Source organism: Schistocerca piceifrons, chromosome 1 (genome assembly GCF_021461385.2).
Source record: "Schistocerca piceifrons isolate TAMUIC-IGC-003096 chromosome 1, iqSchPice1.1, whole genome shotgun sequence".
Classification (NCBI taxonomy): domain Eukaryota; kingdom Metazoa; phylum Arthropoda; class Insecta; order Orthoptera; family Acrididae; genus Schistocerca; species Schistocerca piceifrons.
The window spans coordinates 855,858,297-855,883,067 of record NC_060138.1 but is presented as its reverse complement, the minus strand read 5'-3'; the positions used below and the strand labels follow the sequence as shown (position 1 = coordinate 855,883,067).

At 36.8% G+C, this 24,771-nt stretch overlaps 1 protein-coding gene across 1 annotated transcript in view; it reads left to right on the top strand.

Moving 5' to 3' along the window:
- LOC124792217 (beta-glucuronidase-like) overlaps positions 1-23,242 on the top strand; it is a 153,582-nt gene extending 130,340 nt beyond the window's left edge. The window contains exons 12-13 of the mRNA XM_047257922.1: positions 15,443-15,581; positions 22,977-23,242. Coding sequence (XP_047113878.1) covers positions 15,443-15,581; positions 22,977-23,146 — 309 coding nt within the window. The 3' untranslated portion in view covers positions 23,147-23,242. The remainder of the gene's footprint in view (positions 1-15,442; positions 15,582-22,976) is intronic.
- The last annotated feature ends 1,529 nt before the right edge of the window (positions 23,243-24,771 follow it).

Sequence of the window (24,771 nt, the reverse complement as noted above, 5' to 3'; positions counted from 1 at the left end):
GAAATTCTTCTATGAAAGTGGAGTTATCAATCACACATGAATTTAGTTTGCTTTTGTAAATAACTTTCTTATCTATTAAATTCTTCACAGTGAGGATGAATACATCACTATTTTCTGTGGAACATTAAGCCTGAATGATCATCAGTGTAAGACATTTCTACTTACAACATTATATTCATAAACGTGGTAGTTTTGATCTCTCACTGAGTGTTGGCAACAGACTTGAAAAGGGATTAAATTTACTGTGTGGCTGTTTTCAGTATACCCAACTGTATGAAGTAGAAGTCTGCAACAGACTCAGGAATGAACACACCCACCAACATAACTCCCTCCATCACAACCAGATTACTACACATTTCTCAGCAACAAACACCTTTTATTAGTCTAAACTTGTCTTCATGGTCCCTAGAGCTGTGATACATAGGTAATTGTAATACAGTCTATCTTTGTCTTCTAGTTCAGTGCATTCAGAATCTTTGTGATACTCCCCCCTAGACTGGATAAGACTCTGGCCTCTCGTGCAGCCCTTTTTTGTTTCCATTCAACATCCCCTGTTGGTTCTAATTGGTATGGATCCCACACACACGAGCAATATTCTTGGATGAGCTACACACGTTTTTTGTGTACAGTCTTCTTTGTATACTAACTGCATTTGCATAGTATTCTACCAATGAATCACAGTCTGCCACCTGCTTTACATTTGACTGAAACTATGTGATTGTTCCATTTCATATTCCTACAAATTATAAGTTGCTGCAGTAAACAAAGTGATATATCAGTGAATGAAAATAAGAAGGGTAAGTCAATTTTGACATCTTCATCTTCAAAATCACACAGTATCTGTAAAATAATTTTTTCAGTGCTCTAACTGTAAGGAACACCAGCGTTTAAAGATATTAGTTACAGTACTTTTAAAGAAAATCAAACCAAATTGTGTGATGTCTAATCACACACTACATTTACTATAAATACAGCCACTTCACTAATCATGTAACTGTGTGGATTTCCCACATAATTCTGGTGGTTTACTGTGGAATTCAGTATGAATTTTGCTGCCTTACATGAGATATATTTCCCTAAAATTTCCTCATCTCAGCAAAATATGCCTTCATACCACCCACCTTACTGAAACCTTCCACTAGGATTATCCTCAGTCATACCGTGGGATAGAATCAGAATAAACTGTTTTCAATTTTTACCCTTTAGACGTTGCTTTAATTTTATGAGCTTATTTCACATTTGCGTACACAATGATATCCAACTCTTTCGTTAATCATATAAGATGTTACAACACTGACTGCTGATCTTTTTGGTGTTCATTGCTGCTGTGATTTTCACTTATGGACATCATAAATTTCAATCTTTTTCAAATTTGTCCCAAATATGGGAAATGGTTCTATGCCCAATGCTATTGTTTGACAGATGTCTTCTTCATTTCAGCAAAACTGCCATATCCTACATCATAGATGACTGTTTAATATAGGGTAACTGAAGGTAATAATGCCACCCATTCAGTTAACTGAATTGTCTCTAATGTGTGGAGATATGCAGAATGCCTGAGTTTTTAATGAGTTATGCCTTATTTATTTATTTTGATCCTACATCAACTGAATACAAAAAAAGGTTTTCTTTGTTCCAGTCTTCTGGATAATTCAGAGCCTTACTTACTAGGGTTACATATTATTGGCTGGCACTTTTATCTACACAACTTCTTTTAAATTTAGTTGAGAGAACAGAGTTACATATATGGCCTATACATAAAAAAGATATTTATTGCCATACTTAGGTTAAGGAATCTACAGTTTGTAACACAGTATTCATATCTGACATTCAAATATTTACAGTTTGTGACACAGTCTAAGATCTGAGATTACATATATTTTTAGATAGATGGTCTTCCATCATACGAGTGTACTAAATCTAGAAACTCATCTATTGAATATACAGGATTGTTTAGGAGCCATAATTTTAATTTCATTTTTAGTTTTGTAATGGGCAATTTGGAGATATTAGGATGGAAGCAATTCAGTAGTTTTATGCCTGCATAGTGAGGGCTTCTCTCATAAAGTGTTGTTCTATGAGAGATGATGTGGGGTCTCTCTCTACCTCTAATGTTGTGATCATGTATTTCTTTATTAAGTGTTTTGTTACTGTTTACTGCTATAATGATTATCTTCAGCACATACAAGTTATGAACAGTTAGTATTATAAATTCTTTAAACAAATTTGTGCAGGACTCCCTGGCACATTTCTTTCCAATAATTCTAAGTGCCTTCTTTTGTAAGATAAGTACACTTTTCATATTATCTTTACTGCTGGATCCCCTTACCTCTATCCCATAGCTTGGATGGGATTCAAATAGTGCAAAATATATTTGCCTCAGAGTGGTTATGTTACAATAAGGTGTCAGTTTTCTTAGGACATATATGGTAGTACATAACTTTTTGCAAATATCATTCACATGATCAGACCAGTTTAACTCCGTATCAAGTGTCAGGCCAAGAAATTTGGTTGAATATTGTTTTTTAATGAATTCGTCACCCATTAAGATTTGGTTTTCATGAGTTTTTTGCCTCCCGAGATCAAATTCAATAGAGACAGATTTATCTGTGTTTAGTTTTAGTTTGTTTTTATTGAAATACTGCAGAATTAAGCCTGCTGCACTATTGGATTCCACTTCGAGCTGCAAATAGCTTGGATTGCAGCATATTAACGTGGTATCATCTGCATATAAGATAGCTCTTGCACGGTTTGTTATGGATTGAATATCATTAACTAAATAATAAAAAGAAGTGGTCCTAATATTGAGCCCTGTGGAATACCAAAATTTATGTCAGTGGTGTTTGACTTGTATACTCCCTCTGTAGTGCTAATAGATACAAACTGCTTCCTATTTGTCAAGTAGGACCTCATCAAATTATGGGCTGTGCCTCGAATGCCATAGTTCCACATTTTGTCCAGCAATATGGTCGTATCAACACAGTCAAATGCTTTTTGTAAGTCCAGAAAGATGCCACATGCATGTTCTTTATTATCTATTGCTTGAGCGACACCTTCGATTAAGTTGGATGCTGCTGTAATGGTGGACGGCCCCTTGATAAACCCATACTGCCCCATAGAAATCACTTTTTTACATACCTGGAAGTTCCAGATTCTTATGTATATTACTTTCTCAAAGATTTTGGATATTATTGGAAGAACAGAAATGGGTCAAAGGTTTTCTACTAGATTCCTGTTTCCTTTTTTAAAAATATGCACAACTCGAGCAATTTTCAACTCATCTGGAAATAGAGCATCTTCCATATGAGAGTTGATAACTGTTGATAAAGGTGATGCAATTTTATGTATACATTTCTTAAGTGTGTCCAGACTAAGACCATCATATCCTGCTGCATGGGAATTCTTTAAGCTACTCACTATTTTAATTATTTCTTCTTTACTTGTTGGCATCAAAAATATACTTCCTGACACTGGTGTTCCTCTGAATTTGTATTTATGATTTTTAAACTGATTGTTTATGCTGGAGCCAACAGAAGCAAAGTAATTGTTAAATAGATCTGCTATCTTATTCTGATCGGTTTCTATTGTGCCATTTATCAGCAAGTGATTTTCAGTTGTATGGTTCCCAGATTTACCTATTTCTCTATTTACTAGTGGCCATGATGTTTTGGAGATATTATTTGAGTTATGAATGACACTTTCAAAATGTTTCTGTTTTTCTGGAACTAGGAGGTCTACATAGTATTTCTGATACTTTTTGAACTCGTCTTTTAATTTTTTATTGCTCAAGTCATTTAACACAGCATACTCATACCATCTTAGTTTTTCTCTAGCCTCAGTGACTGAACTTGTTATCTAGTTTCTGGTTACAGCATGTGACTGAATTCTCTTTTTTATTAATGGGCAGGCTTGATTAAGAATGTAGAATAGTTCACTTGAGAATTTGCCATAACTATGAAGTCTTGACACATCCCTTATAAATAAAATGCTTTAAAAATAATTGGCCTATATTTAGTGTTTTTTAAATGTTATTTTTATCTAGGAAAGGGAAAACTAGTGTTTGTAAGGAGTATTGAAAATAGGAATAACACTTTGAAGTTCTCTCACATTTGTAACACCCAACGTACTAAACATTAGTCAAAAATGAAAACATGCATATTGCAACGAATAATGGAAGTGACACATTCAACAATTATGGAAACAATACAGAATTTTGGCACACATTGAACATCTAATTCAGTCACATTCGAGTTCAGCACTACCATCTTCTCACAATGTACACAGCCCTAATTCTTTTACAGACCCACCATCACATGTTTCATGATACAATGTTTTACACTGTGTGCACTGAAATCCAATTCTTCTTGCTCCTTTTGTTGTAGAAGTGGCCATGGTACAGATCCTCATTACAGGAGTTGGAGTGTGTTTTGATTGAGATTTTCTCGCCAGAATTTGCAAGACCCAATGTTGAGGCCGCTGATCAATCAGTATTAAACAACCCTCTATTGAGGATTGTTGCTTTGGATTTCAGCCAAGTATTCTAGCTGGAGTCTTCCCTTCATGCTTATTCACACAGTCTTGAAGAGTTCTTCATGGGATGTCAAATGTCCTTGAAGCTTCCGCAACAATAATTCCAGATATCACTGTTTCAGTGGCCTTCCATAGATTCTTGTAGTCCACTCTGCATGAATGTTTTTAAAGGACTTATCTGTATTTTGTCACTTAGATGAGAAAAACACAGAAATGGCATTATTGCCTGCAGGTGTCTTATTAAAGTTTTTAACATATGTACTGAAAAATATTTAAATATTTTAAAATCTATTTTTATGTTTACTACACAAAAGAGTGTACTTTAATCACATTTTTTATCAAAACAGTAAATGGAAATGATGTTAGAAATTTGTACATACCTCCTTTAATGCATGGAAAATATTCAGGATCAATGGAAGGCAAACTTTTAGCACACAGCCTCATTCTGACAGCTGTCCAACTGACACTGAGGTTACTGTTGCTGCAAAGATGCTAAAAGCATGTAATGGAGGCTCTTCAACTTGTTATTATTGCAGCCACTATTGGAATATTTCCATATTAGTCATTAAACTGCACATGACATTAAAACCTGCATGGCATTATTACCTTCAGTTCCTTACTTGGATCTACTATATCTCAACACTCTCTTTCTACTATTATTTCTTCAATCACAGTTTTCAATAATGGCTTACATTGTAATAATTATCTCAACCATTCTCTCTTTTTGATTTGTCATTTTATTTATTAGGTATATATTTTTCATTGACTCATTGCAGGATATCTTCATCCCTTAATTGATCAATCTATATGATTATCAAGTTTCTCCTGTGACGCTGTATTTCAAAGACTTACAATCATTTCCTTCTGTATTCTTCACTGTCTGCTGGTATGACTGGTACCATTTCAGTATAGCTTTGCATTGCTAGAGTCTGTTCTCAGCCAATCATATTGCACTGTCTCCTGTATGGAGTGCCCACATGGTTATTGTGACTTTCACTGAGAGTTGTGAGGAGACTTTAAATTCCGTCAGTACACAAGGATGTTTCCTACATTTCATTTTGCTCTAAAGGTATTAGCTGTTGAAGACTGAATAAATGTTGTGGGTTTCCAATGTGCAATGGACTATTTGAAAGAACTTGTTTTTTGAAACCTATTCCCTCATGTGAAATACTTTATCAGCTTGTACCCAAATAAACTGAGAAACTTAGTAATTTTTGACTCTGTGAGATTTCTAAGTATCATGATGTAAAGGAAAATCTTATTCTTGAATAATGTTCATCAGCATGGTTCCTTTACTTCATTGAATTAAGAGGAGATATAGAGAAATTTTAAAGAACTGCATGGATTTCTTTGATCACAGTGAGAATATCACAGAAACACAGTTTTCAGTGGAATATACTTACACATATGTTCCAAGACATATCAAGAAACATGTTTTGCATATTGGGTATGAGAGTGAAATTATAGAAATTTAGTCCTATACAGAGGTCTACAGACTCACATTATACTCAAGAAACGTAAGTAGGAATAGGTGGGGAGGAGGAGGGGATAAAGTGATACTGATGTGCTATGAACCCTCTACATAATACTATGTACTGGGGCTTTGAAAATAGCAGCGTAAATGAAAATGCAGGTATGAAGGTTTTGAATTCCTCCAAAATGAGACAACTGGCTATATGATTAATGGAAAATCTCATATAAAGATGTGAAACAAATACTAACAAAGAGATAGAGGGGCTGGCCAGTACTTACCTCAGCTCAGTACAGCCAATAGATACACAAAACAGAATAGAAAATTTATGTTCCTAGCTTTCAGAACTTTGTTCCTTTGTCAGGGAGGAGAGAGGGGAAAAACGGCGAAGAAGGGAAAGTGATTCAGTTACTCACAACCCAAGTTATGAAGCAACAGGGGAAAGGTAAATTGAAGGGGGGGGGGGGGGTAGCAAAGATGGAGGCATGGGTGTCAGAGGGAAGCCAAAGGTATTATACTGTAAAAAGAGTAAACCAAAGAGGATGCATACAGAAGTAAAGATGTATATAGTATAAAGATAAACACAACTATGTAGGATGAAAAGATGTGTGAATGGCTAAAGAGGAAAGGGAAATAGGACAAGACTGAAGAGTAACTGGGAGTGAGGTTGGTTAACGTAGGTTCAGTACAGAGGGATGGCAGGATGAAAGGATGTGTTGGAGTGCAAGTTCGCATCTTCACAGTTCCAAGGGACTGGTGTTGAATGGGAGAAGCCAAATGGCATGTATGGAGTAGTAGATTCCTAGGTCCCTAGAATTATGCTGGAGGGCATGCTCTGCTACTGGGAACTGGACATCTCCTAGGCGGACAGTTCATCTGTGCCCGTTCATGCACTCAGCCAGTTTAGTTGTCATCATACCAATGTAAAAGGCTGTGTAGTGCAGGCATGTCAGCTGATAAATGACATGTGTTGTTTCACATATGGCCCTGCCTTGAATTGTGTATGTTTTACCAGTAGCGGGACTGGAGTAAGCGGTTGTCGGGGGATGCATGGGGCAGGTTTTGTAGCAGGGTCAGTTACAGGGGTAGGAACCACTGGGTAGAGAAGGTGGTCTGGAAATATTGTAGGGTTTGACAAGGATGTTACGGAGGTTAGGGGGGCAACAAAAGGCAACTCTGGGTGGTGCGGGGAGAATATTGTCAAGGGATGATCTCATTTCAGGGCTTGACTTGAAAAAGTCATATTGCTGGTGGAGTAATTTGTTGATGTATTCGAGGCCAGGATAATACTGGGTGACAAGGGCGATGTTTCTGTGTGGTCTGGAGGTAGGAATTTTAAAGAACTGCATGGATTTCTTTGATCACAGTGAGATCATCACAGAAACACAGTTTTCAGTGGAATATACTTACACATATGTTCCAAGACATATCAAGAAACATGTTTTGCATAATGGGTATGAGAGTGAAATTATAGAAATTTAGTCCTATACAGAGGTCTACAGACTCACATTATACTCAAGAAACGTAAGTAGGAATAGGTGAGGAGGAGGAGGGGATGGGGAGGAATGTATTGCTTGGGAGATCTGGTTGTGGACAAGGTCTTCAGGATAGTTGTGGGAGAGGAAAACACTGGTCAGGTTATTGGTGTAATTGTTGAGGGATTTGTCACTGGAGCAGATACGTTTGCCATGAATATCTAGGCTATTTCAGGCCAGGGGAAGCAGCTGTTGGGTCTTCAGGAAAGCCTCTTCCATGTGGCCCATGAAGAGGTTGGCATAGGATGGAGCCATCCTGGTTCCCATGGCTGTTCCCCTGATTTGTTTGTAGGTCTGGCCTTCAAAAGTGAAGTAATTATGGGTGAGGATGAAGTTGGTAAGTGATAAGGAATGAGGTTTTTGGAAGATCATCAGGTGGGCATTGGGAGAGGTATTGTTCAAGGGTAGGGAGACCCTGGGTGTGTGGGATGTTTGTGTAGAGGGATGTAGCATCTATGGTGACAAGAAAGGTTTCAGGTGGAAGGGGAGTGGGAATGGATGTGAGGTGTTCTAGGAAGTGGTTTGTGTCTTTGATGTAGGATTGGAGTCTGCCGGTGATAGGTTGGGGGTGTTGGTCTACCAGAGCTGAGATACGTTCTGTTGGGGCTTTGAAGCCTGCCACAATGGGACAACCAGGATGGTTCTCTTTGTGGATATTGGGTAATAGGTAGAAAGTAGGGGTATGTGGCTCAGGTGGAGTGAGTAGGCCTATGGAAGCCATTCTGAGGCCTTATGAGGGACCTCGCACTCTAACACATCCTTTCATCCCGCCATCCACCTGGACTGAACCTACGTTAACCAACCTCACTCCCATTTACTCTTCAGTCTTCTCCTTTTTCCCTTTCCTCTTTAGCCATTCACACATCTTTTCATCCTACATAGTTGTGTTTATCTTTATACTATACACCTCTTTACTTCTGTTTGCATCCTCTTTGGTTTGAAGCTGGCACAGTACTTACAGCAGAATACCTTTGGCTTCCCTCTGACACCCATGCCTCCATCTTTGCTACCCCCCCTCCCCCCCGGCCCCTGTTTACCTTTCCCCTGTTGCTTCATAACCTGGGTTGTGAGTAACTGAATCCACTTTCCCTCCTTCCCCGTTTTTCCCCCTCTCCTTCCTGTCGAAGGAACAAAGTTCCGAAAGCTAGGAATGTAAATTTTCTGTTCTGTTTTGTGTATCTATCGGCTGTACTGAGCTGAGGTAAGTACTGGCAAGCCCCTCTGTCTCTTTGTTAGTATTTGTTTGACAACTGGCTATGTAGCAAATATAGAAGTAATAACTGTATGGATTAGGATAGATTACTATTCCACACATAGAAGAGTCTTGGGCAGCAGACAGGCATATTCACAGTAGACCACTGAATAGTCTACTGTAGCTGTCAAATACTGACTACATGTCTTGGGTCCTCTGAGTGCAATGAATACTGGGTTGTCATCTGTGGAGGTGTTGGTTGGCAGATATGGACATTTAGCAGTGGATTGTTCAACAGTCTACTGCTAAATATGCACATTTTCCTCTCAGGGCTGCCGCTAAGTGGTGAATTTTAATTCATGCTGTTGTTATTCCATTACAGATTTTCCACTGCTCAAGTATAGAAGTAAGATAGTGTGTGATGGTATAATGAAGAGAAACTAATGATGAGCTAAGTAAAAATTGTCTAAAGGGAAAACAAGGGTTGCAAAGCAGACATGTTTAACACATTGTTCTCTATTACAGTTTGAAAATTCTGTTTCTAATTTAGAAATAAAGCCAAATAAAATTAATGTTCGTGTCATCTTTTTGTTTTTGGCACTCCTAATCTGCTTGTGCTGTGAATGGCATATATAAAATAGCAGTCTGCATAATGAGAATTACAGCAGAAATAGTTGGTAGTATTAGTAACTAACTGAATTGACATTTCATGTGCTATGGAACCATTCAGCTTTCCTGGCCATGCTCTCTTTATGAATTTATTCTAGCATGTCAGATAACTTTTTGAGAATGACAAAAATGGTTAATTTAATGAGAGAATAAGGGACTAGTGTTAAAATCAGATATCTGCATTCAGCAACAGGCTTGCCATGGATGGTAACCTGATGGAAATGAATCATTATGTATGAGTTCAGACAGTTAGATGTGAAAAGGCTATGGAAAGTCAAACATGGTATATGAACATTTATTACCTGAAATATGAACCAAATGTTTCTGAGCTGCACTGGGTATGCAGAGCTTGATTAAGACAAATGTCTCTGTTGGGGATTTTTAAACTTAAAACATATGATGATTATGAGCATTGTTGCTGTATTTGAGAGTAGAATTAACATAGGGGTTTAGAACTCCATAGAAATGTTCAACTTTTCGTTTTATAGTTTGAAATTTATATGTATTTCTTCCCATGCATTTTATTACTTCCCTTTATATTAAGTAGCCCATGACTGTTTATTTTAATATCAAAACATTAAAATTTATCATTTTTGTCAGACCTGCCATAACCTCATCTCTTTGATACATTTGACCTGACAAGTGTAGTCTGTCCCTTACATTTTTTATTTGTTTCTAATTTTTGTTGTAAAAATCATGAAGTTAGCACCAGCATGAACCAGTGATAAAAAATTTCACTAAAATTAGAATAGTAAATGAATCTACTAAAATCTGTAGTGTTTCTTCCATTCCAATCAGTATTTTAACTGCTGCTTGTAGGGTAGGGGAGAGTGGGGCACAATGAATCAGGTAGCACAATTTCAGTATAGGGTGGTAAACTATTTTTTTCCTCTGTGCATATGTTGTCAATACTGCTCTACCGACTGCCATTTGTTTCCTGCAGGATCTAGTTCCCACCATTAGTGTTGTACTGGTGATATGTTAGTTTCGGGACAGTGAAGTAATTTTTGGAGACATAGATAGATTGAATTTTGTTCAATCCTTTGTCACCAAATTTTAGAGAAAGTAAGTCATTGTAACAATATCAATACTGTATTTTAATGATATAGATTTTCAAATATTAACAATGTTCATACATAACCCCATATGAGCTTTGTTTGAAATATGTACTGTTGGGGCACATTGAACCGAGCTCTCCTGGGGCACAATGAGCCGTGGTCCATTGTGCCTCAGGGTGGTCCATTGTGCCCCAGGAATCTTTTAATTGTCCAATGCAAGCACTCTGTACTTTATTTCCTTATCATGGGTAAAAACATATGTGAAGGTATTTAAGACTTTTAAATTACAGACATTCAGCAGTCCTGTTTTATATTATCAGGTTTGAAGATAGTTCATTCGTACCTCAGGAAGATGGACAGAGGTAAAACTGACCACGATGTTATGCAAGAAGCTGTACAGTATGTTCTTAATAAGGGCATGGCAGTTCGCCAAGCAGCTAAATATCATTCAATACCTTATCCTACTCTTCGACGATGTGTTCAAAACATTAAATGTGGTTCCAGTAAAAGATTGACACCAAACTATGACAATTGTGAGGTATTTTCTGTGGAGCAGGAGAAAGAATTAGTGGAGTATTGGTTGCATTCTTTGAAGATATACTTTGGTGTTGACTCTAAAACATTCAGATGCTTAGCAAGTGAGCTGGCTTTGAAAAATGGTCTGAAATGTCCTGAGGACTCAACAGAGGGAATGGCTGGTGTAGACTGGTTCTATGGGTTCATGAAACGAAATCCCATTTTAAGTATCTGAACCCCAGATGGCTGCAGCTTATCCAGAGCAACATCCTTTAATTAGTATACTCAAGTGAACTATTCTACATTCTTAACCAAGCCTGCCCATTAATAAAAAAGAGAATTCAGTCACATGCTGTAATCCGAAACTGGATATCAAGTTCTGTCACTGAGGCTAGAGAAAAACTAAGATGGTATGAGTACCCTATGTTAAATGACTTGAGCAATAAAAAATTAAAAGAAGAGTTCAAAAAGTATCAGAAACCTCCTAATTTCAGAAAAACAGAAACATTTTGAAAGTGTCATTCAGAACTCAAATAATATCTCCAAAACATCATGGTCACTAGTAAATTGAGAAATAGGTAAATCTGGGAACCATACAACTGAAAATCACTTGCTGATAAACGGCACAATAGAAACTGATCAGAATAAGATAGCAGATCTGTTTAACAATTACTTTGCTTCTGTTGGCTCCAGCATAAACAATCAGCTTAAAAATCATAAATACAAATTCAGAGGAACACCAGTGTCAGGAAGTATATTTTGATGCCAACAAGTAAAGAAGAAATAATTAAAATAGTGAGTAGCTTAAAGAATTCCCATGCAGCAGGATATGATGGTCTTAGTCTGGACACTCTTAAGAAATGTATACATAAAATTGCATCACCTTTATCAACAGTTATCAATTCTCATATGGAAGCTGGTCTATTTCCAGATGGGTTGAAAATTGCCCGATTTGTGCCTATTTTCAAAAAAGGAAACAGGAATATAGTAGAAAACTTTTGACCCATTTCTGTTCTTCCAATAATATCCAAAATCTTTGAGAAAGTAATATACATAAGAATCTGGAACTTCCTGGTATGCAAAAAAGTGATTTCTAAGGGGCAGTATGGGTTTGTCAAGGGGTCATCCACCATTACAGCAGCATCCAACTTAATTGAAAGTGTCACTCAAGCAATAGATAATAAAGAACATGCATGTGGCATCTTTCTGGACTTACAAAAAGCATTTGACTGTGTTGATACGACCATATTGCTGGACAAACTGTGGAACTATGGCATTCGAGGCACAGCCCATAATCCGATGAGGTCCTACCTGACAAATAGGAAGCAGTTTGCATCTATTAGCACTACAGGGGGAACATACAAACCAAACACCACTGACATAAATATTGGTATCCCACAGGGGTCAATATTAGGACCACTTCTTTTTATTATCTATGTAAATGATATTCAATCCATAACAAACCGTGCAAGAGCTATCTTATATGCAGATGATACCATGTTAATATCCAGCAATCCAAGCTATTCACAGCTCGAAGTGGAATCCAATACTGTAGCAGGCTTAATTCTGCAGTATTTTAATGGAAACAAACCAAAATTAAACACAAATAAATCTGCCTATATTGAATTTGATCTTGGGAGGCAAAAAACTCATGAAAACCAAATCTTAATGGGTGACGAATACATTAAAAAACAATATTCGACCAAATTTCTTGCCTTGACACTAGATGCAGAGTTAAACTGGCCTGATCATGTGAATGACATTTGCAAAAAGCTATGTACTACCATATATGTCCTAGGAAAACTGACACCTTTTTGCAACATCACCACTCTGAGGCAAATATATTTTGCACTATTTGAATCCCATCTAAGTTATGGGATAGAGGTATGGGGATCCAGCAGTAAAGGTAATATGAAAAGTGTACTTACCTTACAAAAGTAGGTACTTAGAATTATGGGAAAGAAATGTGCCAGGGAGTCCTGCACAAATTTGTTTAAAGAATTTAAAATACTAGCTGTTCATAACCTGTATGTGCTGAAGATAATCATTATGGAAGTAAACAGTAACAAAACACTTAATAAAGAAATACACGATCACAACACTAGAGGTAGAGAGAGACTCCACATCATCTCTCATAGAACAACACTTTATGAGAAAAGCCCTCACTATGCAGGCATAAAACTACTGAATTGCTTCCATCCTAATATCTCCAAATTGCCCATTACAAAACTAAAAATGAAATTAAAATTATGGCTCCTAAACAATCCTGTATATTCAATAGATGAGTTTCTAGATTTAGTACACTCGTATGATGGAAGACCATCTATCTAAAAATATATGTAATCTCAGGTCTTAGACTGTGTCACAAACTGTAAATATTTGAATGTCAGATATGAATACTGTGTTACAAACTGTAGATTCCTTAATCTAAGTATGGCAATAACAATTTTTTTTATGTATAGTCCATATATGTAACTCTGTTCTCTCAACTAAATTTAGAAAAAGTTGTGTAGATAAAAGTGCCAGCCAATAATATGTAACCCTAGTAAGTAAGGCTCTGACTTATCCAGAAGACTGGAACAAAAAAAAACCTTTTTTTATAATCAGTTGATGTTGGATCAAAATAAAATAAATAGTATACTGTTTTGAATTTCTTCAAAAACTTGAAAGACCTTTACCAGAGATACCCTACTTTCGCTGATGGTACAAGGGTTTTCAATCTGGATGAAACCAGTACCTCAACTGTACCAGATAGACTTCCAAAGGTAGTGGCACAAAATGGAAGTAAACAGATTTCTGAAACTACTAGTGGAGAATGTGGTGTCTTAGTGACCACCTGTTGCATAATGAGCGCAGGTGGTACTTTCCTGCCCCCAGCAATGATATTTCCTCGAGTACATTTTAAACAACATATGATAAGGACTGGTAATGCACCAACAGGCACCCTGGGATTAGCAACAAAGACTAGCTGGATGAAAGGCGAACTTTTTTTGGATGTCATGAAACATTTCATCCACAAATTCACTAGTAGCAAAGACAGTCCTGTGCTTCCAATTTTAGACAATCATGAAAGCCATCTGTCAATTGAGGTAACAGATGTAGCAAAAGCCAATGGGGTGGTTATGCTAACTATACGCCCACATACCTCAAACAAACTGCAGCCTCTACGTGTAGGAGTGATCTCTTCATTCAAGGAAACTTATTACTCAAAATTGCTCAAGACAGATCAATGACACCCACTAACATACGTTCAGCTTTCAAGAAATGTGGAATGTTTCCATTTGATGAAGACATCTTCACTGACGAAGACTTTATGGTCAGTGAAGTAATAGAAAGTGTCGTGGAGGCAAACAGAACAACTTCAGATGTTAATTCTCTCCATCATATCAAGGATGCACAATCTGCAGGAAAAGCCTCAGTCGATGTCAGCCAGTCACAAGATCTGCAGCAAGCAGGACCATCTGCAGTGCTTAACACCCAAACAGCTTTTCCTATTGGAGTTTCTCCTGAAATAATTCAAGGATATCCAAAAGCAGAGAACAGAAAGAAGAGCAATAAACGTGAGAGAGGACGAAGTTAAATTGCAGCTGATACACTGGAGAAAGATTTGTTGCAATCCACAAAACATCCCAGTAAAAAGGTCAACCAGAAGCTTTATGAGCAGGAATCAGATGACTACATTAGTGAGGCGCATTATGAAGAGAGCGATGCCAATGTGGATGTGTCTGGTGAATCTGAGTACAACTTTGAAGACTTGGACAAATTACCAGAAACAGATGGTTTCATTTTCACCAAACTTGAACTGGAAAACAAAACACCGGTTTACTATGTGGGGAAGATTTTGAAACCAAAGGATGACGCAGGGGACTATCAGGTGTCATTTTTGAGAAAAAGTGAAAAAATGGGAGGGAAGTTTTATTTCCCTCAGGTAAAGGATGAAGCTTTTGTTCCAGCTAGCAACATACTTTACATGCTTCCATGACCTGCTACTGATGGTGTGAGAAAGAGACAAAAATCATATTTAAAATCTGGAATCAGCTTCAAGTTCATTGATGCTCGGTAATTCCAAAATAATTTACATGACTGTGTGCCTAAAAATTTAATTATATGATTCACACATGGAATATATGTAAACATTATGTTTAAAGTACATTTACACTTACTTTTTATGCTAAATATGTTCTTTCAATGAACCTGTTTAAAGTGGTTCATTGTACTCCACATGTGGGGCACAATGAACCATTTACCAAATTTTCTTCGAAGGCGTGTAGCTGAAACACAATTAATGACAATGCAATCATATAAGGCCATTTGATACTTGTTCCATAGCATTTTCAGTTTTCATGAACACTTGGTGAACACATGGAGATAATGGAAGAACAAAGTAAACAGACATATGAAACTGTTTTTACAATATAAAACTAATTTGTAACATTCTTCAAACAATAATTTCAGTTTTTCTTTAATGCAGTTACCTGATTACATATGGTCAGAAGAATACCAAGAAGTTATGTTTTCTGAGTTCTTCAAGGCTTTTGACAGACTCAGAGAAACAGGATATTTTGTTGGAGAGATGATATGGAATTTCGCTGATTTCAAGACTGCTCAAAGTAAGTAATTAACAGCAATATTAAGAATATGCTGAAGCATCCATGCATATTTAGGTACAGAATTTGAATTAGAAAATTCGTAGCTGATATATTACTTAGTCCTTGTTAGTTTTTCATTCTTCTAAAATATCTAATAACTAACTAAATCTTTTCTGCCTCTCTCATGCATTTGATCTTTGTCTTCTCGACTGCTGATCTCTTAATTAACATTTTTCTCTTTATATATATCTTAAAAATGATTTCTTTAAACTTTGCCTGCTAACTTGTGTACACATTTATTAGCTTATCAAAATCACAAATTAGGAAAAGATCATTTCTATGTTTCTTTTTGCTAATTAACTGGTTACAATTTATCCTTGTGTATGTTACCACAAAACATCACAAAACAATATCTGTGTATTTATATTAAGATTTCTGTTGCTTCTCCACACTCTCTCACTTACATAATTTCATTGTTTTTAATAAGTAGAGTTGCTAATTTATTGTTATAAACAAAGTGAAATCTATATTTGCATATTGGTGTCACAATGGCTGCATGCCAGTACCAGTGATATTAATCCCAATGTTGTACCTTATTTGGGGGAAAAAGTCAGTACTGTACTTCTTCACTTTCTCCCTTTTGATTTCTTGTAGTTTTAAGTATTTTAACAAGTCCTTGAACGTCTGTATAACATTACACACTTAACACATTTATTTTAATGCTATACAATAATGAAATGGTCACTCAAAGATTTCACTTCACTAGTAGTATTCATAGTTACTAAAGTGGCCTAATGTGAGACAGAACAATTAGTTCTTTTCTTACAAAAGTTTTTAACTTGTGGATGGAGTGATACATGTCTTTATATCAACTTCACAAAGGTGCAGAATGTTTGTTAGAAAAGTAACCGACCTTATTTCTTTTTTTGCAAACACCTGATGGATTTGAATCTAGCGTATTTACATGAGCTGACCTTGAACCCTCACACTCATCTGTGAATTTTTTCCCAGCTGTTGATAGCATCAGTTGCTGGCAATCAGCAGTTGAGTGAGGTAGTATGTAGTGCTCGTGTCAGTTTTTTGCTGCAAGGGAAAAGACGGAATGACTGGAGCAGCTCTACTGCATTAAATTATGTGAGAAACTGGGTGATAGCCAAGTGGAAACCATTTGAAAGATTCCGACAGCCTTCAGTAACAATGATATTGCATCACACAGATTATGGAATGGTACAACCAGCTTAAAGATGGCTGCACATTGGTGGAGAGCAAGTCGTGCTCTGGTTGGCCATCAACATGCTGAAATGACCAGGTCATTGCCAAAGAAAACACTGTGGTGGTGTTGGACTATTGTGTGATTATTAGAGAAATAGCAAAAGGTGAACATCAGAACTTTTTTGACACATTCCATTGTGACCAAACATTTGTGCATGAAGAGAATGTCAACAAAACTTAAGATGAAGCTACTGACACTGGAGTAAAAGCAACTTCATGTTGAATTCGCGCATGACATGCTGGACTCCACAAACAGTGACAGCCAACTTCATGAACACTGTAGTCACTGGTGACAAGACCTGGGTATATGGGAACAGCCTGGAAATCAAATAATAGTCATCTCAGAACACCAAAGAAGGCCCACCAAGTGCACAACAATGCCATAGTGATGATGACTGCTTTCTTTGTATCCTGCAGTGTGGTACATCATGAGTATGCACCACAGGGTCAAACAAGCATCAAAGAGTGCTTTGGGGATGTCCTCTGTTACCTACATGATGCCATGCACCCCCCAAGACTTGCAGTCAACAAGGAATTGGTGTCTCCATCATGGCAATGCTCTGGCACTTTCTTTGCACCTGATTCAGACTTTTTTGGCAAAATACCAGATTCCTGTGCTTCAGCAGCCTCCTTACTCTCCTGACATGCCCCCCTGTGGCTTGTGGCTGTTCCCCAAACTCAGGAGACCATTGAAAGGGATGTGATTTCAGACAAGAGAGGACATTATGGCAGCAACGACAGCTGATCTAAACTAATAACTGAAAGAGTCTCTTTTGGCATGCCTCCAAGAATGGCAGCACCACTGGCAGAAGTGTGTGGGGCCTAAGGGAACTACTTTGAGGGTGATTATGTGTCCCATGCTCCAGGTAAACCAGTTTTTTTTACCCAGCCAAATTGAGGATACTTTTCTAACAGACCTCATATGCTCAGAAAAAAATGGCAACAAAGTAGGCCTACCTGGTGAGGTTAAGATTTTGAAACATTTCCACACTAAATTCTGGCCATTTATTTTTTGCCATTTTCTATATAGGTAGATAGCCTTATGGTGGATAAAGACACTTCTGTCTATCATCCTACAGAATTTTATTATCATCTTGAATGTCTGTAATAGTCTTTTTGTATAGTCATATATTTATTAATTTATTTACATTTTTTTGCATGGAGCCAGCATAATGCTGCCTTTTGGAAATGCCGGAAGTAATATTATGAGAATTACTACATTTGTAAAATATGTAGCATACTACAACTGTTGATCTTATATGTATTTTACATCTTTATTACTTTATGATTTATATGATACTAGTTCACATCACAACCCATGTCTTAGTATTTTTTAAACAAATATAAACATTTCTCTATCCAGAAAGATTTTAAATTTATGTTAAATTTATGTCAGACACCTTACATGTTCTTAGATAGTTTGGTAGTTTGTTAAGCCAAATCAAACCATTGATATATAAGATTCTTTTTGTCATTTTTAATTTGGTCCTTTTCTGAAAGTGGTTATGTTTTCTTCTAGTGTTGTGGCTTGTACATTGCTCTACTAGATAACTTTGGTTGACTTGTAAAAATAATTAACTGATTTAAATAAGCATTAAAATATTTTGTTAAGTACTGGTGCTGCACAAACACTACACAACAGTATTCTCTATGAGCTATCCCATATATATGTCTTATTGCTTCTTTGTATAATAGCAATATTCTTTTTAAGTGGACATCAGGTATACAGCTCTGCAATTCAATCCCATAGTTGAGAAAGATGTAAATTATTCCACAATAAATTATTTCTAATGTTTTACTAGGAACTACCTTCATGAGCTATGGAGATGTAAACTTACATTGACTTTTTCACATACAAAATTAATGTGGTTCGTCCATCACATATTTGTACCAATGTACACAACCGGAAATTTACAGCTGTCAGTTTCTGCTGCCAAGATGTCACATACATAATTTACGCTGGTGTGGTGAAAACTGCCAGTTTTAAATGCCAGTAATTGAGATTTGTTTACATTTTACTGAAGACCCTGATTGTTGAAGTATGTTGTTAATTCTGTAACCTTACTATTAGTGAAAGACTCTAGCTTCTAATATCCTCTACCACAGCATTGATTTACGATTCATCTGCATAGCTTACAATGTGGAAGTTTATGTGTTATGCAAAGTTGTTAATATATATAAGCAAGCGAAAGGGAACAAGGATTGAGCCCTAATACACTGTTTCTTGGTATGTCAGTTTGGTGCATTGCTTATGATTCAACAAGCATTGGTGTATTCCCCACATAATATAAAATCAGTTTTTTAAAGAGATGTTTTACCTTGTTCAATGCTTTTGTCAGATCTAAAAATATACCAACAATTGGTGTCCTCTGGCCAAACAGACAGTATACGCTATGGAATAAATGTGTAACTGCAGTGGTTGTACTTCTTACTTTTCTGAAGCCATGCTGACAGCCTATAAGCAGTTTGTGTTTTCTGAAAAAGGCACTAAATGGTTCAAATGGCTCTGAGCACTATGGGACCTAACTCCTGAGGTCATCAATCCCCTAGAACTCAGAACTACTTAAACCTAACTAACCTAAGGACATCACACACATCCATGCCCGAGGCAGGATTCGAACCTGTGAACGTAGCGTTCGTGAGGTTCCAGACTGTTGCGCCTAGAACCGCTCGGCCACTCTGGCCAGCAAAGGCACTAAGCTTGACAGGATAATAATTTTGAATATCTTACTAAGGTAGGGAATTAGTGATGTTCCTTACTTCACTTTTTATGTAGTTGTTTCACAACAGTGATGTTTAGAACAGTTGGATACATGTTTTCTCTAAAGCTGCAATTAATCATGTAGATAAGAGGTTATAACATTTCTTTGAACCACACCCTAGTAACTGCATCAGATACTCCAATGTTTTCCAACTCTTCAGATACTGAATTTCACCAAAATTTAAAAATGTCTCCTCAAACCTATTTATACAATGATGTGGTTTGGGTTGGGTTTCTCCATGTTTTAAACTGCTGAAGAATAAATGAGAAATAATCAGAGTTCACATAGTCAAATGGATAGTAATTATTAAAAGTAGTTAGTCTGAAATAACTCTTTTGTTGAAGTCCATTATGGTTTCTTCATTTTGTAGGCTCTGTTTTTTTGAAGTATTACTCATTGCTATTGGTTGCAGTAGGCTATGTTGGTCCAACTTCTGCACTGGATATTAATATGACTAATAAAATTTGATGGTGTTGTAAACATAATAATTCCACTTTTCTTCAGTCTATCATTGTTACTCACAACTGCACAAATATGTGGGACAAATTCAACCAACATGTATCACTTTGCTCCAAATATATACTGCTACTTAAATGTCAAAAAGTACAAAGATCAATAGTGCATCAAAGATACAAATCTAGTACTGCAAAAATAATTATTTTCAAAGATTATTAGTTTAGATTCACAGTGATTTATAAGTGTTAATACTTTACATTACAAATGTTTCCAAGTTATCTTCCAGAAGACTACAGAAACAACAATGATGATAATAATAATAATAATAATAATAATAATTTTAAATGTTTCCCCAAAATTAAATTTTAGTATTTTCTATCTTTGCATTTTCATAGGGGAATGTAAATTAGGTATAGCTTTATTATTTATGTACTCAAAGATAAGAAAATATTTTTCTGATCTCAAAACAATGTCTCAGTGTCAAGGGATCTGTCTGTCTGAGTGTACCAGCTACACTGGGTTCTTTTTGTATTGAGTACTACTATTGTTTGTTGGTATCAACAAGTATAAAACATAACATAAATAGGCAACTGATCAGCTCCAACAGAATAACCCACCAACAATCTTGCAGGCATGAAAAAGGGAACAAAATTCTGATACTAAAATAGTGGAACTGCCCAATGTTTAATTTTGGCAAGTATAAATAATTAATTTTATGAAATTGAAATGTGTTTAACATGTATGGGTATTGTCACCTCATTGTTATCTATATAATTTAGCACTTGTTAGCTGTGCTTTCATTGAAACAGGCTGAAAAATTAGTTTTGAAAGTAGGCTAATGTCAATAATGTAGGCTACACCAGATTAGTGCAAGTGCAAATACGATGTTTGTACTACAGCAGAGTTGTAGTACAAACACTGTACTTGTACTTACATGTTGAATGAACTAGTATTTATGGCCAGTCCATGTTCCATCTACTTAAATTATACATAGATAAATAGCTATCCACATACTACACTGATATCCAGCAGTATTGCTCAAGTGCAGTAACCTAACACAAACATAACTGAGTATGCAACAGTCTTGAGATTTGTGGATTTCAAGAACATTTCCATTTCCTCATCTGGATCTACTATTAAGTTAGCAATTAGAAAGCTGAATGGTATCCAGACAAGCTGGGCTGGCTAAATAATTTGCAGGGTTTGAAGAGTTCAATCAGGAAAATATTCAAGACTAAGGCAGAACACAAAGTTTATATATGAAATTCATGACCCAGGTATCAAATATTGACAGATAATGAAATAACTGCCAGTGTCACCAACTATCAGGTCCCTTGCAGCAATGGAGAAGGGACTAGTAACAATGACCAAGCTACAGAAGAACTATCTCCTTAGGAAAACTTTTATTACTTTGGATAGAGTTGTTAAAACAGAAAGGAAAATCTGATGTTCTCCAAGTGCTAACTTTACAAAGTTTCTGAGATTTAGAAGGAAAGAAATGGATTTCAGTTTTGAAGAAAAAACCTCTTTTGGACTTATTTTCCTAAACTGCATGTTTACTTTTATGTCCATGTTGACCTTTTCAAACTAGGTCATGTAGTCTAACAATGGAAAATCCAGGATGGAATGTAACAATATTATGAAAAGGAAAGCTGGTACTCACCACATGATGGAGATGTTGAGTTGCAGGTAGGCACAACAGAAGGATTCCCACAATTAAAGCTTTCAGCCATTAAGGTCTTCATCAACAATAAACAACACACACACACACACACACACACACACACACACATGCAAGACATACACATGACTGCAGTCTCAGGCAAATGAAACCACACTCTGTGGTGTGTGGTTTCAGTTAGAGAGAGAGAGAGAGAGAGAGAGAGAGAGAGTGTTATTTGTAAGACAAGTGATGCAAACTGTGTGTGTACAGTTTAGTGTTTCAGTCAGTGTTTTGATGTTTCATATTTCTAGGAACACTCAGTTTTTGTAAATGATCATTTATCCAAAACATCCCATCCCCAACTGCTTCAGGTTATTAATGTTCTACTGCCTTGTTTGTGGTATGGCTGATTCCGCATTTAGCAGGTCACAGACACAGTACTTTGGATCTGTACCAGTATATCTGTAATGTAAAGGAAACCTGAGAATTCATATTATAAAGCAGCATATTTAAAGTTTGTTGGAATTTCCTAAATGCTCTCATTATCAAACACTGAATGAGTATAACCTGCATAATTTACTCTCAGTTTTAATAAAAGCTGATTTTTCACAGATCTTCCTATTTTTGATGTCATATCTCTTGAACCTCATATGTTTTGTATAATGATATAATTTTGCATGTACATTCAGTGGTAGATGTGGATGCTGTCTGCAGAATGTGTTGTGAATGGGCTTACTAATAAATAAGTAGGAAATTAATGTCATACCTGAAGCCAAATTTTTACTACATGAACAACAAAAATGTTTTAAGTGATAGACTTTTCCTTTCATTATTTTATTGAGGTATCACTGAAAAAAGGTTTGAAGAAGTTTGAAATTATGCATACAGTTTAATAGAAGCAGTTAAGAGCTCCCACGCTCAAATACTGAATGCAAAGCCAATTTGCATGGCATGAGCTTGTGCTGCTTCAAGAAAAACACACAGTTACAAAACTTAAATACTTCACTTATTGTGTTACATCTTTAATGTAAGGTTACACATCTTAATGAGTAGATAATGACAGCATCTTGAATTTTTTAACTTGATCAATAATTGTATGATACATTTAAGACAAAATTTTTTGTTGCCTCTGGAAGCTATTAAATAGACAGCTTGCATTGAATTTATTTGATGTTTTAGTTGGTTAGTGATATAGGTTATGAACATGTGATATTTACATATTCAAATAAGAATACTACTTAAGTAAGCATTGTATAATTGCAGCATACACACGAGTTGGTGGAAACAAGAAAGGAATTTTCACAAGAGCACGTCAGCCAAAGATGGCAGCATATATGGTGAGAGAGCGCTACTGGTCCCTTGCAAGAGAAGACTACAATGTAACACTTCCTGAAGATCTTGGCCTATATGTCTGCAGTACATGCCAAAACTAGATGCCACTTTCCACGTCACAGTCTATACCTGCATCCATATTTATAGTAATTCACTTTATGCTTTTCTGTGTTTTATTTACTAAAGCAGTTATAAAATGACACCATCTATCTGAAAATAAAACTTTTACATGTAATATATCTTTTTCATGCTACCTTTATTCAGTTACTATTTCTTATGCTTAGGATCTTGTCATGTGTATTTTTAATGCTAATGGCATTAAACAGATACAAACGGAACTGAACACCTTCCTCTATTACCACCATGTGGATATTTTACTTGTTTCAGAAACGAATCTCAAACCAGCTGACGATTTTCATCTGGGCAACATGGTCTGCTATTACACAGACTAGCTCCATCGCCAGTGTGGGGGCATGGCAGTGTTTCTATATGAGACCCTCATCCACAAGCATAAGGCTCTCCAACCACTGGAACATACAGAGGCCATGGCAGTCACTGTTTCTACCCACCTTGGAGGTATCACATTTGCTGCAGCGTGTTTGAGCCCTAACCTGCCACTTCTTGAAGTGGACATCTGTGCATTGACATTGTATGACAGACTCATCATTGGGGCTGACCTCAGTGCCAAGAATCCAGCTTGCCATTCTCACTCACATCATTAATCCAAGGGCAAACTCCTCCTCAAACTGGAAGATACTCTGGCACTGTCTATCTGTGACTCCCACAATCCCATGAATTTACCAATTCACTCTGATAGCCCCAGACTAGAAACACTCCACGAACTGACCTCTGACCAAGACCTGGTGCTCCTGCACCCTACCGAAGTAGCTCTGTCCTTAGATGTCCATTCTACCTTGACCATAATGGACTGGGTCAAATTTGCTAGGGTCCTCAAAAACACCACCTGGCAAAACCTCAACCTGAAGACACCTGCCAATCTGTTTAGCTCTGTTGATTATCTAACCACAAAAATCTAGAAGGAAATGAAAGCCTCTACTTCCATTATACCTAGAACTTTAACCCCACTGGATGGCTTGCCTCCCCTATTGTGTGAACTGAAAATCCAGAACAGCTGCTACTGCCAGTGGTGGAAATAGTTTCATGACCCTCAGAATAAGCATTGCATAAGGCGTCCCCAATTAGAATTCTGTCATCACCTCACTGATTGGTAAATGGAATAAGGAGAGGATAGATGTCCACCTTCTCCTACAACATAAGATGTAAAGACCACCCACCCCATCTGCGTGATGGATGGGTTAAATTATGATACCCCCCATGTGGTGGAAACTCTGGCTGATGCATCTGAGGCCCAAAATCAATTGCTTGTTGAGGACCTCACTCCTGGCGTACTCTGGGATGATCATAATATTCTGGTGGCCATTGCTGCTTTCAGTAATAGGCATCCTCTCACTGCCCCTCACTTTATGTCTCCAGCAGAAATCTAGTGGACCCTCTGGTGGAAGCATGGACAACTGGCTGCTGGATTGGTTGGCATTCTGAATACCGTAGTGAAGGTCCTGGAAGGAATCTTTGATACTTCACCGCAATTCCCAGCCTCTGGCAATGGCTGGGGCAATCTGTCAAGAACTGTTCAATTTCGCTTCCCACCTGTCGGCCAAACTTAAAGTTCTTAGGATCACAGAACACATCAGCAAGTTCTTTAACT